This window comes from Mytilus californianus, unplaced genomic scaffold (genome assembly GCF_021869535.1).
Source record: "Mytilus californianus isolate M0D057914Y unplaced genomic scaffold, xbMytCali1.0.p SCAF_21, whole genome shotgun sequence".
Classification (NCBI taxonomy): Eukaryota; Metazoa; Mollusca; class Bivalvia; order Mytilida; family Mytilidae; genus Mytilus; species Mytilus californianus.
In genome coordinates this window covers 771,180-788,544 of record NW_026262670.1, presented here as the reverse complement: position 1 = coordinate 788,544, position 17,365 = coordinate 771,180, and the positions used below count along the sequence as shown (strand labels likewise).

The 17,365-nt window shown below is 34.9% G+C and overlaps 1 protein-coding gene and 1 long non-coding RNA gene across 3 annotated transcripts in view; one reads left to right on the top strand and one right to left on the bottom strand.

The window, feature by feature from the left end:
• LOC127731937 (cyclin-dependent kinase 12-like) overlaps positions 1–17,365 on the top strand; it is a 69,744-nt gene that overhangs the window by 43,090 nt on the left and 9,289 nt on the right. For both annotated transcript variants that reach the window (XM_052240814.1, XM_052240815.1), the window contains 3 exons: positions 11,240–11,369; positions 12,233–12,315; positions 13,072–13,151. In XM_052240814.1, the coding sequence (XP_052096774.1) occupies positions 11,240–11,369; positions 12,233–12,315; positions 13,072–13,151 (293 nt within the window). The remainder of the gene's footprint in view (positions 1–11,239; positions 11,370–12,232; positions 12,316–13,071; positions 13,152–17,365) is intronic.
• On the bottom strand, positions 14,851–16,981 carry LOC127731955 (uncharacterized). Its single transcript, XR_007995917.1, has 3 exons — positions 16,657–16,981; positions 15,142–15,180; positions 14,851–14,958 (listed from the first exon to the last, which is right to left on the bottom strand). It is a non-coding gene; the product is annotated as an uncharacterized LOC127731955 (long non-coding RNA).

The following is a 17,365-nucleotide window of genomic DNA, read 5'->3' as shown; positions in this document are numbered from 1 at the left end:
TGAATTATTGGGGTTCTTTGATATGCCGAATCTAACCGTGTATTTAGATTCTTAATTTTTGGTTCTGTTTTCAAATTGGTCTACATAAAGGTCCAAAGGGTCCAAAATTAAACTTTGTTTGATTTCAACAAAAATTTAATATATGGGGTTCTTTGATATGCTGAATCGAACCATGTATTTAGATTTTTGATTATGGGCCCAGTTTTCAAGTTGGTCCAAATCGGGGTCCAAAATTAAACTTTGTTTGATTTCAACAAAAATTTAATATATGGGGTTCTTTGATATGCTGAATCTAACCATGTATTTAGATTTTTGATTATGGGCCCAGTTTTCAAGTTGGTCCAAATCGGGGTCCAAAATTAAACTTTGTTTGATTTCAACAAAAATTTAATATATGGGGTTCTTTGATATGCTGAATCTAACCATGTATTTAGATTTTTGATTGTTGAGCCCCATTATCAACTTTGTCCACATTGAGATCAAAAGGGTCCAAAATTAAACTTTGTTTGATTTCATCAAAAATTGAATATATGGGGTTCTTTGATATGCTGAATCTAACCATGTATTTTGATTTTTTATTATGGGCCCAGTTTTCAAGTTGGTCCAAATCGGGGTCCAAAATTAAACTTTGTTTGATTTCAACAAAAATTGAATATATGGGGTTCTTTGATATGCTGAATCTAACCATGTATTTAGATTTTTGATCATGGGCCCAGTTTTCAAGTTGGTCCAAATTGGGGTCCAAAATTAAACTTTGTTTGATTTCAACAAAAATTGAATATATGGGGTTCTGTAATATGCTGAATCTAACTGTGTATTAAGTTTTTGGATTTTGGGCCCCGTTTTTAAATTGGTTCACATTGAAGTCCAAAGGGTCCAAAATTTAACTTTGTTTGATTTCAGCAAAAATTGAATTATTGGGGTTCTTTGATATGCCGAATCTAACCGTGTATTTAGATTCTTAATTTTTGGTTCCGTTTTCAAATTGGTCTACATAAAGGTCCAAAGGGTCCAAAATTAAACTTAGTTTGATTTTAAAAAAAATTGAATTTTTAGGGTTCTTTGATATGCTGAATCTAAACATGTATTTAGATTTTTGATTATGGGCCCAGTTTTCAAGTTGGTCCAAATCGGGGTCCAAAATTAAACTTTGTTTGATTTCAACAAAAATTGAATATATGGGGTTCTTTGATATGCTGAATCTAACCATGTATTTAGATTTTTGATTTTTGGGCCCTGTTATCATTTTTGTCCTCATTGAGATCAAAAGGGTCCAAAATTAAACTTTGTTTGATTTCATCAAAAATTGAATTCTTGGGGTTCTTTGATATGCTGAATCTAACCATGTATTTAGATTTTGGATATTGGACCATAATAGGTGAATGTCCAATTTAAAATTTTTAAGTTCTTAGACCACATTCATTCTGTGTCAGAAACCTATGCTGTGTCAAATATTTAATCACAATCCAAATTCAGAGCTGTATCAAGCTTGAATGTTGTGTCCATACTTGCCCCAACTGTTCAGGGTTCGACCTCTGCGGTCGTATCAAGCTGCGCCCTGCGGAGCATTTTATTGAGGGTTGATATCATGTGGAATATTGAAAAAGCCATATCATATACACTTCATTATATACCTCAAGCAAGGATTTATATTACTAAAAAATAGACGTCCTTGCCTCAAGTAGATTTTTTACGTCATATGATGTAATGCAGATAGTAGGATTGCCATTGACTGAATTACTCAATTTACTTGTATTTACTACGAAGAACTGTAAATTCAGAAATCATTGTGTGCATTTATTATTGCGATTTTTAAGAAAGGACAAAAATGCAAGATTAATTACAGTAGACTCCGGCAAATCGGATACCCAAAATGTTAGCTAAAAATATCCGATTACCCGATATATTCAATTAAACGATGAATGTATATTCATTGAATATTCTGCAATAATGAGTAGATATAATCCTGAGATGTTACTAACCCGGACAATTGCTAAATATGTAAAAGGGCTGGAGGATTGATGGAGTGATTTTTATACGACCGCAAAAATTGAAAATTTTTTAGTCGTATATTGGTATGACGTTGGCGTCGTCGTCGTCGTCGTCCGGCGTCGTCCGAAGACACATTGGTTTTCGCACTCTAACTTTAGTTTAAGCGAATGGATCTCCATGAAATTTTACCATAAGGTTCAATACCACGAAAGGAAGGTTGGGATTGATTTTGGGGGTTATGGTACCAACAGTTAAGGAATTAGGGGCCAAAAAGGGGCCAAAAATAAGCATTTTTGTAACTTCCAGACAATAACTTGTGTGTAAGTGTATGGATCTCTCTGACATTGTACCACAAGGTTCCATATCACAAAGGGAAGGCTGTAATTGATTTTGGGGGTAATTGCCTCAAAATTTTAGGAATTAGGGGCCAAAAAAGGGGCAAAAAACAAGCATTTTTCTAGTTTCATGACAATAACTTGTGTGTAAGTGTTTGGATATTTCTGAAATTGTACTACAAGGTTCCATATCACAAAGGGAAAGCTGAAATTGAGTTTGGGGGTAATTGCCCGAAACGTTTAGGAATTGGGGGCCAAAAAGGGGCCTAAAAATAAGCATTTTTCTAGTTTCCAGACAATAACTTGTGTTCAAGTGTATGGATCTCTCTGAAATTGTACTGCAAGGTACCATACCACAAAGGGAAGGCTGGGATTGAGTTTGGGGGTGATGAATCATAAGGGGGTTCAAAAAATTTGGGGGGGGGGATTTTTTTTTTTTATTTTTTGTCGAGCCTGCGACTTTTGTCGCAGAAAGCTTGACATAGGGATAGCGATCCGGCGGCGGCGGCGTTAGCTAACTTCTTAAAAGCTTTATATTTTAGAAGGTGGAAGACCTGGATGCTTCATACTTTGTATATGGATGCCTCATGTTACGAAGTTTCCGTCAGTCACATGTCCAATTTCCTTGACCTCATTTTCATGGTTCAGTGACTACTTGAAAAAAAAGTTCAGATTATTTGTAATGTTAAATTCTCTCTTATTATAAGTAATAGGATAACTATATTTAGTATGTGCGTACCTTGCAAGGTCCTCATGCCTGTCAGACAGTTTTCACTTGACCTCAACCTCATTTCATGGATCAGTGAACAAGGTTAAGTTTTGGTGGTCAAGTCCATATCTCAGATACTATAAGCAATAGGTCTAGTATATTTGGTGTATGGAAGGACTGTAAGGTGTACATGTCCAACTGGCAGGTGTCATCTGACCTTGACCTCATTTTCATGGTTCAGTGGTTATAGTTAAGTTTTTGTGTTTTGGTCTGTTTTTCTTATACTGTATGCCATAGGTCTACTGTATTTGGTGTATGGAATGATTGTAAGGTGTACATGTCTAGCGGGCAGGTGTCATTTGACCTTGACCTCATTTTCATGGTTCAGTGGTCAAAGTTAAGTTTTTGAGTTTTGGTCTTTTTTTCTAATACTATGTGCAATAGTTCAACTATATTTGGTATGTGCGTACCTTGCAAGGTCCTCATGCCCGTCAGACAGTTTTCACTTGACCTCGACCTCATTTAATGGATCAATGAACAAGGTTAAGTTTTGGTGGTCAAGTCCATATCTCAGATACTATAAGCAATAGGTCTAGTATATTCGGTGTATGGAAGGACTGTAAGGTGTACATGTCCAACTGGCAGGTGTCATCTGACCTTGACCTCATTTTCATGGTTCAGTGGTTATAGTTAAGTTTTTGTGTTTTGGTCTGTTTTTCTTATACTGTATGCCATAGGTCTACTGTATTTGTTGTATGGAATGATTGTAAGGTGTACATGTCTAGCGGGCAGGTGTCATCTGACCTTGACCTCATTTTCATGGTTCAGTGGTCAAAGTTAAGTTTTTGAGTTTTGGTCTTTTTTTCTAATACTATGTGCAATAGTTCAACTATATTTGGTATGTGCGTACCTTGCAAGGTCCTCATGCCTGTCAGACAGTTTTCACTTGACCTTGACCTCATTTCATGGATCAGTGAACAAGGTTAAGTTTTGGTGGTCAAGTCCATATCTCAGATACTATAAGCAATAGGTCTAGTATATTCGGTGTATGGAAGGACTGTAAGGTGTACATGTCCAACTGGCAGGTGTCATCTGACCTTGACCTCATTTTCATGGTTCAGTGGTTATAGTTAAGTTTTTGTGTTTTGGTCTGTTTTTGTCGAGCCTGCGACTTTTGTCGCAGAAAGCTCGACATAGGGATAGCGATCCGGCGGCGGCGGCGGCGGCTACCACGTCGGCGGCGGCGGCGGCGTTAGCTAACTTCTTAAAAGCTTTATATTTTAGAAGATGGAAGACCTGGATGCTTCATACTTTGTATATGGATGCCTCATGTTACGAAGTTTCCGTCAGTCACATGTCCAATGTCCTTGACCTCATTTTCATGGTTCAGTGACTACTTGAAAAAAAAGTTCAGATTTTTGGTAATGTTAAATTCTCTCTTATTATAAGTAATAGGATAACTATATTTGGTATGTGCGTACCTTGCAAGGTCCTCATGCCCGTCAGACAGTTTTCACTTGACCTCGACCTCATTTCATGGATCAGTGAACAAGGTTAAGTTTTCGTGGTCAAGTCCATATCTCAGATACTATAAGCAATAGGTCTAGTATATTCGGTGTATGGAAGGACTGTAAGGTGTACATGTCCAACTGGCAGGTGTCATCTGACCTTGACCTCATTTTGATGGTTCAGTGGTTATAGTTAAGTTTTTGTGTTTTGGTCTGTTTTTCTTGTACTGTATGCAATAGGTCTACTATATTTGGTGTATGGAATGATTGTAAGGTGTACATGTCTAGCTGGCAGGTGTCATCTGACCTTGACCTCATTTTCATGGTTCAGTGGTCAAAGTTAAGTTTTTGAGTTTTGGTCTTTTTTTCTAATACTGCATGCAATAGGTCAGCTATATTTGGTGTATGGAATGATTGTAAGGTGTACATGTCTAGCTGGCAGGTGTCATCTTACCTTGACCTCATTTTCATGGTTCAGTGGTCAAAGTTAAGTTTTTGAGTTTTGGTCTTTTTTTCTAATACTATATGCAATAGTTCAACTATATTTGGTGTATGGAAATATTTTATGATCTTTATGTCAGTCACGCAGGTTTTATTTGACCTTGACCTCATTTTCAAGGTTCATTGCTCAGTGTTAAGTTTTTGTGTTTTCGTCTGTTTTTCTTAAACTATAAGCAATAGGTCAACTATATTTGTTGTATGGAAGAATTGTTAGCTGTACATGCCTGCCTAGCATGGTTCATCTGACCTTGACCTCATTTTCATGGTTCATTGGTCAATGTTTAGTTTACTTGGTTAATGTTAAGTTTATGTGACAGTTGTAATAAAGCTTTATATTTAGGACTATCAACATAATATCAATGATTAGTAAAGAAGGCGAGACATTTCAGCGTGTGCACTCTTGTTCTTAAACTATAAGCAATAGGTCAACTATATTTGTTGTATGGAAGAATTGTTAGCTGTACATGCCTGCCTAGCATGGTTCATCTGACCTTGACCTCATTTTCATGGTTCATTGGTCAATGTTTAGTTTACTTGGTTAATGTTAAGTTTATGTGACAGTTGTAATAAAGCTTTATATTTAGGACTATCAACATAATATCAATGATTAGTAAAGAAGGCGAGACATTTCAGCGTGTGCACTCTTGTCTTATACTGTATGCAATAGGTCTATTATATTTGGTGTATGGAATGATTGTAAGGTGTACATGTCCAACTGGCAGGTGTCATCTGACCTTGACCTCATTTTCATGGTTCAGTGGTTATAGTTAAGTTTTTGTGTTTTGGTCCGTTTTTTGTCGAGCCTGCGACTTTTGTCGCAGAAAGCTCGACATAGGGATAGTGATCTGGCGGCGGCGGCGGCGGCGGCGTTAGCTAACTTCTTAAAAGCTTTATATGTTAGAAGGTGGAAGACCTGGATGCTTCATACTTTGTATATAAATGCCTCATGTTACGAAGTTTCCGTCAGTCACATGTCCAATGTCCTTGACCTCATTTTCATGGTTCAGCGACTACTTGAAAAAAAAGTTCAGATTTTTTAGAATGTTAAATTCTCTCTTATTATAAGTAATAGGATAACTATATTTGGTATGTGCGTACCTTGCAAGGTCCTCATACCCGTCAGATAGTTTTCACTTGACCTCGACCTCATTTCATGGATCAGTAAACAAGGTTAAGTTTTCGTGGTCAAGTCCATATCTGAGATACTATAAGCAATAGGTCTACTATATTTGGTGTATGTAATGATAGTAAGGGGTACATGTCCAACTGGCAGGTGTCATCTGACCTTGACCTCATTTTCATGGTTCAGTGGTCATAGTTTAGTTTTTGTGTTTTGGTCTGTTTTTCTAATACTGTATGCAGTAGGTTAACTATATTTGGTGTATGGAAATATTTTACGATGTACATGTCAGTCTGGCATGTTTTATTTGACCTTGACCTCATTTTTAAGGTTCATTGCTAAATGTTAAGTTTTTGTGTTTTGGTCTGTTTTCCTAATACTGTATGCAGTAGGTCAACTATATTTGGCATATGGAAATATTTAATGATGTACATGTCAGTCTGGCAGGTTTTATTTGACCGTGACCTCATTTTCATGGTTCATTGCTTATGTTACGTTTTTGTGTTTTGGTCTGTTTTTCTTACACTTTAAGCAATAGGTCAACTATATATGGTGTATGGAATGATTGTAAGGTGTACATGTCTAGCTGGCAGGTGTCATTTGACCTTGACCTCATTTTCATGGTTCAGTGGTCAAAGTTAAGATTTTGAGTTTTGGTCTTTTATTCTAATACTATATGCAATAGGTCAACTATATTTGGTGTATGGAAATATTTTATGATCTTTATGTCAGTCGCGCAGTTTTTATTTGACCTTGACCTCATTTTCACAGTTCATTGCTCAGTGTTAAGTTTTTGTGTTTTGGTCTGTTTTTCTTAAACTATAAGCAATAGGTCAACTATATTTGTTGTATGGAAGAATTGTTAGCTGTACATGCCTGTCTGGCATGGTTCATCTGACCTTGACCTCATTTCCATGGTTTATTGGTCAATGTTTAGTTTTCTTGGTTAATGTTAAGTTTATGTGACAGTTGTAAGAAAGCCTTATATTTAGGACTATCAACATAATATCAATGATTAGTAAAGAAGGCGAGACATTTCAGCGTGTGCACTCTTGTCTTATACTTTATCCAATAGGTCTACTATATTTGGTGTATGGAATGATTGTAAGGTGTACATGTCCAACTGCCAGGTGTCATCTGACTTTGACCTCATTTTCATGGTTCAGTGGTCAAAGTTAAGTTTTTGAGTTTTGGTCTTTTTTCTTATACTATTATGCAATAAGTCAACTATATTTGGTGTATATAAATATTCTGTGATGTACATGTCAGTCTCGCAGGTTTTATTTGACCTTGACCTCATTTTCACAGTTCATTGCTCAGTGTTAAGTTTATGTGTTTCAGTCTGTTTTTCTTAAACTATAAGCAATAGGTCAGCTATATTTGTTGTATGGAAGGATTGTAAGCTGTTCATGTCTGCCTGGCATGGTTCATCTGACTTTGACCTCATTTTCACGATTCATTGGTCAATGTTTAGTTTTCTTGGTTAAGTCTGTTTCTTAGAAACTATAAGCAATAGGTCAACTATATTTAGTGTATTGAATGATTGTAAGGTGTACATGTATTTCTTGTTTGGTTTATATGACCTTGACTTCATTTTCTTGGATCATGTTAAGTTTATGTAATAGTTGTAGTAAAGCTTTCATTTAGGACTATCAACATAATATCAATGGTTAGTAAAGAAGGCGAGACATTTCAGCATGTCCACTCTTGTTTTCTTTTTTTCCTTTTTTTTTTCTTTTAAAATTTTCCATTTTAAGTTGGTTATTTCTGATTAATATTTAAAAGCAAATAATAATGATATGGTAGGAGATACACACCAAACAGGATGTGTAAATTATTATATAATAAGTATTGTGCAATAGCAAGAAATTTTCAACTGCACAGTAATGCACAATTGCAAGAAATCTTCAATTGCACAGTATTGCGCAATAGCAAGAAATCTTCAATTGCACAGTATTGCGCAATAGCAAAAAATATCCAATAGCACAATATTGCGCAATAGCAAGAAATTGTCAATTGTACAGTATTGCACAATAGCAAGAAATATTCAATTGCACAGTATTGTGCAAAAGAAGATACTTCGTATAAATTGCTTATTTCTTGATCAATTTCAATGGGGTTTTATTCTTGAATTCTTGGGGTTCTTTAATATGCTGAATCTAACCGTGTATTAAGTTTTTGGATTTTGGGCCCCGTTTTTAAATTGGTCCACATTGAGGTCCAAAGGGTCCAAAATTTAACTTTGTTTGATTTCATCAAAAATTGAATTATTGTGGTTCTTTGATATGCCGAATCTAACCGTGTATTTAGATTCTTAATTTTTGGTTCCGTTTTCAAATTGGTCTACATTAAGGTCAAAAGGGTCCAAAATTAAACTTAGTTTGATTTTAACAAAAATTGAATTTTTAGGGTTCTTTGATATGCTGAATCTAAACATGTATTTAGATTTTTGATTATGGGCCCAGTTTTCAAGTTGGTCCAAATCGGGGTCCAAAATTAAACTTTGTTTGATTTCAACAAAAATTGAATATATGGGGTTCTTTGATATGCTGAATCTAAACATGTATTTAGATTTTAGATTTTTGGCCCAGTTTTCAAGTTGGTCCAAATTGGGGTCCAAAATTAAACTTTGTTTGATTTCAACAAAAATTGAATATATGGGGTTCTTTGATATGCTGAATCTTACCATGTATTTAGATTTTTTATTTGTGGGCCCGCTATCAAATTGGTTCATATTGAGGTCAAAAGGGTCCAAAATTAAACTTTGTTTGATTTCATCAAAAATTTAATTATTGGGGTTCTTTGATATGCCAAATCTAACCGTGTATTTAGATTTTTAATTTTGGGTCCCGTTTTTTAAATTGGTCTACATTAAGGTCCAAAGGGTCCAAAATTAAACTTAGTTTGATTTTAACAAAAATTGAATTTTTGGGGTTCTTTGATATGCTGAATCTAAACTTGTGTTTAGATTTTTGATTATGGGACCAGTTTTCAAGTTTGTCCAAGTTGGGGTCCAAAATTAAACTTTGTTTGATTTCAACAAAAATTGAATATATGGGGTTCTTTGATATGCTGAATCTAAACATGTATTTAGATTTTAGATTTTTTGGCCCAGTTTTCAAGTTGGTCCAAATTGGGGTCCAAAATTAAACATTGTTTGATTTCAACAAAAATTGAATATATGGGGTTCTTTGATATGCTGAATCTAACCATGTATTTAGATTTTTTATTTTGTGGGCCCGCTATCAAATTGGTTCAAATTGAGGTCAAAAGGGTCCAAAATTAAACTTTGTATGATTTCATCAAAAATTGAATTATTGGGGTTCTTTGATTTGCCAAATCTAACCGTGTTTTTAGATTTATAATTTTTGGTCCCGTTTTTTAAATTGGTCTACATTAAGGTCCAAAGGGTCCAAAATTAAACTTAGTTTGATTTTAACAAAAATTGAATTCTTGGGGTTCTTTGATATGCTGAACTAAACATGTGTTTAGATTTTTGATTATGGGACCAGTTTTCAAGTTTGTCCAAGTTGGGGTCCAAAATTAAACTTTGTTTGATTTCAACAAAAATTGAATATATGGGGTTCTTTGATATGCTGAATCTAGCCATGTATTTTGATTTTGGACATTGGACCATAATAGGTAAATTAAAAAAATTGAAGTTCTTAGACAACATTCTTTCTGTGTCAGAAACCTATGCTCTGTCAAATATTTAATCACAATCCAAATTCTGAGCTGTATCAAGCTTGAATGTTGTGTCCATACTTGCCCCAACTGTTCAGGGTTCGACCTCTGCGGTCGTATCAAGCTGCGCCCAGCGAAGCATTTTATTATCAGTTTGTGTACCATCACCACGATGTTTGTGTAAAAAATTATCAGCTGATTATGTAATTATTAAATTTGTTTGCAGTTTTTAAATCCTTTATTTATTAAAATAAATCAAATGTCCTGAAATATTTATGTGAATTATTATCTACCATCCATAGTTTGTCTTTATTTGTTTTTCATAAGCAAATTAATATCCATTATTTACATTATCACACAGGTAAACTAATTTTGCTATTAATAGATCTAAGCATGTCTGTGTAGAATCTCCAAACTAAAATCGTATTTGTTATAATTTTATTTCTTTAAATAATCAAATTTAAATTTATGAAAATAATCATGATTGATCAAATATTATCGCATAAAGTTTACGTTTTCTGAAGACTATTTATATTTAGGTCATAGTTCTAGAGGCTTCCTCACAAAAATGTAAACATCCAAAATGGCGTCCATGACATGTGGTTACTTTTGCACATGTGAAAAAAATATATCTGACAAAAGTCAGATTTCTTTTGTCAAAAGGGATTTATATTTATATTGCAATAAATTATTCAGAAGGAGGTACATTCAGTTTAGATTATATTTCTGATTCTGTGAACATTTGGAGTTTAATCAAAATTCTCCAAACAGCAACGTCAACTTGTCAACTGAGTCTTGCATATATTAGAAATAAATTCAAACCATTTGAAGTAAAAGGGCATCTAATTCACATGACAAAGGAAGACAATGATTAAAGACAACAATTTATAAAGAAATAGTTCCTTTTATTTAGTAAAAACAAAATCTTCTTGTCTGCAAGATTGTAAATTCGTAACTTCCGGGTCCATTTCCTGTTAGAAAAACATTGAAAATATCCGATTGTGCATGATTTTGAACTAAATGACCTGAATATTCTTATCCGATTTGCCGATATATTCTTATATCCGATATTCGATTACACGATAAAATTAACATTAAACATATAGGGAAGGGTTTGGTGTTTTGGAATAATATTACAATAGCCGATATATTCGTTTAGCCGATATCCGATTAGGTGGAGTCTACTGTATTGCAATTTCATTAAAATCTGCATACAGTTATATGTACTGGATATCGTAAAGTGAGTTCTTATTATTGCAATACTCACCCAGTCGCATTATTTGCATCGATTAAAACCTTGCAATTTACAGTATATAATAATTCACATAATTTACAGTATGAATCTGTTCAGAAGATTATGTCTAAGTGGCACAAATAATTTATTTTTCAGAAGAGAGATGAGAGAACAGTAAAATGTACAGACATTCGATTGATAGATTTTGGTTCAGCAACATTTGATCATGAACATCATAGTACTATAGTCTCAACAAGGCATTACAGAGCTCCAGAAGTTATTTTAGGTAAGGCCAGGAAACAAAAGTTAGGTAAGGCCAGGCTGTCCCAAAATCTTTTCTAACTACTACTCTGAATACCAATGTTATGACATTTTCCTGAATTGTCTAAACAAAGTTTTGCAAAAACTTACTAGTCCGAATAAAATTTTAGGAGCCTCGGACTGGTCCATGACACAAAATCAGTACATGCACAGCATAAAACAAACAAAAATTAAAGAAACAGCACTTTTATTGCTGTTCTTCATCTCAAAGTCACAGTGAGGCCTTCAAATGGAGTAAAAAAACTCACCTCACTGGAAGTTTAAGACGGCGCTGATGTGGCTTAAAGCAAACAATCAATCAAACACTTCTCTGTTATATAGAAGGATCTATTTATTGATCTTTTGTTATGCCCCCGCCGTCCGTTCTTTTACTTAGATTTGCCTTAACCAAATGTTATGAAACTTGTACTCAATACTTATTACCACAAAACTCAGATCAATTTCGAAATGGGTGATGTAACTTTTACCTTTCTTGAGTTGTGTCCCTTTATAATGTTATATGCAAGAAGAGCATCATTGGTGTCCCATTCTCCATTTATTTGATTGTAAGTCTTAATGATGAAGTTCTAGACATGCAGATTTTTAATGTTTTTTCTTAATGATAAAAATAAATAAAAAATTATAATTGGAAACGTTATTGACATCTCAAAAAATGTTTGCATCTCTGTACAATAAAGATCAGAGTGTATTTTTGAATGATGACAAATATTTATTTATAAAAAATAAGAATATTTATAGCATATGTTATTGCAAAAATTAATAATTATTTATTTAAAGGTATGATTTTGATGGAGAAGATGCTAAGTACATTTAATTATTTGTTTTCAGAACTTGGCTGGGCTCAACCTTGTGATGTATGGAGTATAGGATGTATTATATTTGAATTGTATACTGGTTTCACATTATTTCAAGTAAGTTGCTTTAAACTCAATTTAAAATTTGAATAATTTGTTCCATTAAAAAAAAATTGATACAGAGGAAAGCCATTGTTTCGAAGCAGTTTTAACTTTTATCACATACAATGTGTTTTGAACAAAAGTCCAGAGTGTGATTATTTATTATTTATTGGACATATTTGAATTTTTTTCCAAATTTTAAACTTATTTTGGGCATTTAAACTGTTCCAATAATTACAGTATTTAGATAATGATGAGTTATAAGATGTATTTGCAATAAAAAGGGATGTCAACTCTGTAAAGAATACCAAACTCAAAGGTAAATTCAAAAAGGGGGGAAGCTTTTAAAAACTTGACAAAATCAAAGGAAGACCAAGGGAATAAATGGAAAACAACTCATATTATTGACTTGGTACAGGCATTTTCTGAAATAAATGGTGGGTTAAACATGGTTTTGTATGATTAAGTGCTCCTTTGTTTTACCAAGCAATACTCCAATACCCACACCTAAAACAAAAAAATTCTCAAGAATTATAGAAATTTGGGTATATTTTATAGTGGACTTTTGGGGTATTTTTGTAGTCATTTTGGAATTACAACGTTTTTTTTTGAGATGTATAAGTTGGACTCATTTCACCAAAAAATCTTTAAAAGAAAAAATACTCCCGCAAGTCCTGAACATTTCATTATAACTTATGATCAGTTTTGGTCTAGATTTTTTGTGAAAAGAGCCCCAGAATTGTAAATGACGTTGTCTATTGATGTTTACAGACACATGACAATAAAGAACATTTAGCTATGATGGAGAGAATATTAGGAACCTTGCCATACAGGATGATTAAAAAGACAAAGTAAGTACTAATATATATCCTCTTAATTTCTTTTAACTTTGTTCCCTCTTATAGAAAATAAAAAGCTTTTTCCTTTAGTTTTTCTCGGCCACAAGAGAAAATATTTGACTTGATAGATCAAAAGGGATTTTTTTTAAACATCATTTGGTATACAATGTACTAGTGCAAAAATTAAGGACAGTCTTGTAAAGTAGTGAAATTTTTGTTTTTACCTTTCTGTGGTCATTCATATTAAAAATGAAAAAGATTCTGCTTTTATCAGTATTCATCAGATTAATTGTGAATTTTTAATTTTGAAAAGAAGAAAAATAATTAGTTTTACAACAGTCAAATGACATTGAGCTTGACACCATTGAGGAACTGCTATCATAATGACTATAATCAAGTCTTTGTATTTTACTTCATTTTCACTCCTTAAATATTTGCAATTTATAAAGAGATGCTAGCAAATTGCTGTATTTTGAAACTTTTAAAGTTGTGATTGATTGTAGCTACTTTTTAAATACAAAACTACTTGCTGCCTGTTTCTTTATATCAAGTAAACCATACTGCTTATTCTTATTATTAGAAATTGTTCAGACAAGGTATAAAAATTTGAGCTTGAGTTGCAGAATAGATGTACAAACAAAACAAAGATCAGTGCTTTTAAAGATGTAATTTTGCATTTTTTTCTTCCCTGTAAACTTTTAATATGAAAGAACAAGCACTTTTCCTTCTTCATTGTATTTCAAACCAATCTTACCAAATTGTTCTCTGCCTCAATGAGGTTTTCCTTACCAAATTGTTCTCTTTCTCTCTCCGTGGTGTTTTCCTTACCAAATTGTTCTCTGTCTCTCTCCATGGGGTTTTCCTTACCAAATTATTTTCTGTCTCTCTACTTGGGGTTTTCCTTACCAAATTGTTCTCTGTCTCTCTCCTTGGGGTTTTCCTTACCAAATTGTTCTCTGTCTCTCTCCGTGGGGTTCTCCTTACCAAATTGTTCTCTGTTTCTCTCCGTGGGGTTTTCCTTACCAAATTGTTCTCTGTCTCCCTCCTTGGGGTTTTCCTTACCAAATTGTTCTCTGTCTCTCTCCGATGGGTTCTCCTTACCAAATTGTTCTCTGTCTCTCTCCGTGGGGTTTTTCTAACCAAATTGTTCTCTGTCTCCCTCCTTGGGGTTTTCCTTACCAAATTGTTCTCTGTCTCTCTCCGTGGGGTTTTCCTTACCAAATTGTTCTCTGTCTTTCTCCGTGGGGTTTTCCTTGCCAAATTGTTCTCTGTCTCCATGGGGTTTTCCTTACCAAATTGTTCTCTGTCTCTCTCCGTGGGGATTTCCTTACCAAATTGTTCTCTGTCTCTCTCCTTTGGGTTTTCCTTACCAAATTGTTCTCTGTCTCCCTCCTTGTGGTTTTCCTTACCAAATTGTTCTCCGTCTCCATGGGGTTTTCCTTACTAAATTGTTCTCTGTCTCTCTCCGTGGGGTTTTCCTTACCAAATTGTTCTCTGTCTCTCTCCTTGGGGTTTTCCTTTCCAAATTGTTCTCTGTCTCTCTCCGTGGGGTTTTCCTTACCAAATTGTTCTCTGTCTCCATGGGATTACCTTACCAAATTGTTCTCTGTCTCTCTCCGTGGGGGTTTTCCTTACCAAATTGTTCTCCGTCTCCATGGGGTTTTCCTTACCAAATTGTTCTCTGTCTCTCTCCATGGGGTTTTCCTTACCAAATTGTTCTGTCTCTCTCCATGGGGTTTTCCTTACCAAATTGTTCTCTGTCTCTCTCCGTGGGGTTTTCCTTACCAAATTGTTCTCTGTCTCTCTCCATGGGGTTTTCCTTACCAAATTGTTCTGTCTCTCTCCGTGGGGTTTTCCTTACCAAATTGTTCTCCGTCTCCATGGGGTTTTCCTTACCAAATTGTTCTCTGTCTCTCTCCGTGGGGTTTTCCTTACCAAATTGTTCTGTCTCTCTCCGTGGGGTTTTCCTTACCAAATTGTTCTCTGTCTCCATGGGGTTTACCTTACCAAATTGTTCTCTGTCTCTCTCCGTGGGGTTTTCCTTACCAAATTGTTCTCCGTCTCCATGGGGTTTTCCTTACCAATTTGTTCTCTGTCTCCCTCCTTGGGCTTTTCCTTACCAAATTGATCTCTGTCTCTCTCCTTGGTGTTTTCCTTACCAAATTGTTCTCTGTCTCCCTCCTTGGGCTTTTCCTTACCAAATTGTTCTCTGTCTCTCTCCTTGGGGTTTTCCTTACCAAATTGTTCTCTGTCTCCCTCCTTGGGCTTTTCCTTACCAAATTGTTCTCTGTCTCTCTCCTTGGGGTTTTCCTTACCAAATTGTTCTCTGTCTCCCTCCTTGGGGTTTTCCTTACCAAATTGCTCTCCGTCTCCATGGGGTTTTCCTTACCAAATTGTTCTCTGTCTCTCTCCGTGGGGTTTTCCTTACCAAATTGTTCTGTCTCTCTCCATGGGGTTTTCAGGCCTCTACAATAACTTTTTTTTCAACTTGCCCAATAGGACAAGTACATACCAAAACTTACTTGTCCGAATGGAATTGTAACTTGTCCAAAAAAAACCTTTATATTATCTTTTTTTTTTGCATTTGAGATTGATTCAATGAACAAAATGAATTAAAACAATAGAACAGAATTTGATTTATATTTCTTAATATCCTTTTCAAAAATATGAGTCGAGAACAACTGAATCTAGTCATGTCTAGTCACATGACTTAAGTTCCAGTTTTCATCAATGCCAAAGTCTCATCAGACTGCACATCAGGCACAGTCTGGAAGGCCTGTCAGTCTACACTCATTTGGTTTGTATCCTGGTCTTTTATGTTGATAACATATTGATTATTATGATAAATGCCTAACTACAATCAGCTTTGTTTTTAATATATTAAAATGTTTATTCAAAAACAATCAAATATTGTTTTGTCTAAATATGATCAAATATGATTTTATGAGTTTAAGGGTCAATAATTTTTCATTTTTATTTTAAAAATATTTTTGTTAAATAAAATTTATCATATATTTATAATAAAGCAACAGAATAACATAGGAAGAAAGCGAGGTACTGGTTTGTCTTGGTCCCGAAATGTCTCCAACGGTGCCGAACTGTCTATTAAACATGGAGCTGATTGTTTCCTTGCCGGTGCCGAACTGTCTTGTTACTTTATCTACAAAGCGCACTTCCGATCAGTAAGACTGGTTTCTGAGAAAAGGATGCGTTTTATCTGTTATAAAGTATCTGACAAAGAACCAGTTTTAAATTATTGATCGCAAGTTAACATGTCAAATTATAAATTAATATTTATTTTTGTCTTCTTTTCTTGATTTTTTGTTTGTTACTTTGATTATCAAAGTTGGATTTAATTTATTTTCTACAGAAGGATTTTACTTGTCCCGTCGGACAAGCTTGATATGGCTTTTACTTGTCCGACCTTTTTTCCCTCTGGTACCGGACAATCGGACAAGCGTTATTGTCGAGCCCTGGTTTTCCTTACCAAATTGTTCTCTGTCTCCATGGGGTTTACCTTACCAAATTGTTCTCTGTCTCTCTCCGTGGGGTTTTCCTTACCAAATTGTTCTCTGTCTCCATGGGGTTTTCCTTACCAAATTGTTCTCTGTCTCTCTCCATGGGGTTTTCCTTACCAAATTGTTCTCTGTCTCCCTCCATGGGGTTTTCCTTACCAAATTGTTCTCTGTCTCTCTCCGTGGGGATTTCCTTACCAAATTTTTCCATGTTTCTCTCCATGTGGTTTTCCATACCAAATTGTTCTCCGTCTCTCTCCATGGGATTTTCCTTACCAAATTGTTCTCCGTCTCCCTCCTTGGGATTTTCCTTACCAAATTGTTCTCTGTCTCTCTCCTTGGGGTTTCCTTACCAAATTGTTCCATGTCACTCTCCATGGGGTTTACCTTACAAAATTGTTCTCTGTCTCTCTCCATGGGGTTTTCCTTACCAAATTGTTCTCTGTCTCTCTCCATGGGGTTTTCCTTACCAAATTGTTCTCCGTACCAAATTGTTCTCCGTCTCCCTCCTTGGGGTTTTCCTTACCAAATTGTTCTCTGTCTCTCTCCTTGGGGTTTCCTTACCAAATTGTTCCATGTCTCTCTCCATGGGTGTTACCTTACCAAATTGTTCTCTGTCTCTCTCCATGGGGTTTTCTTTACCAAATTGTTTTCTGTCTCTCTCCATGGGGTTTTCCTTACCAAATTGTTCTCTGTCTCTCTCCATGGGGT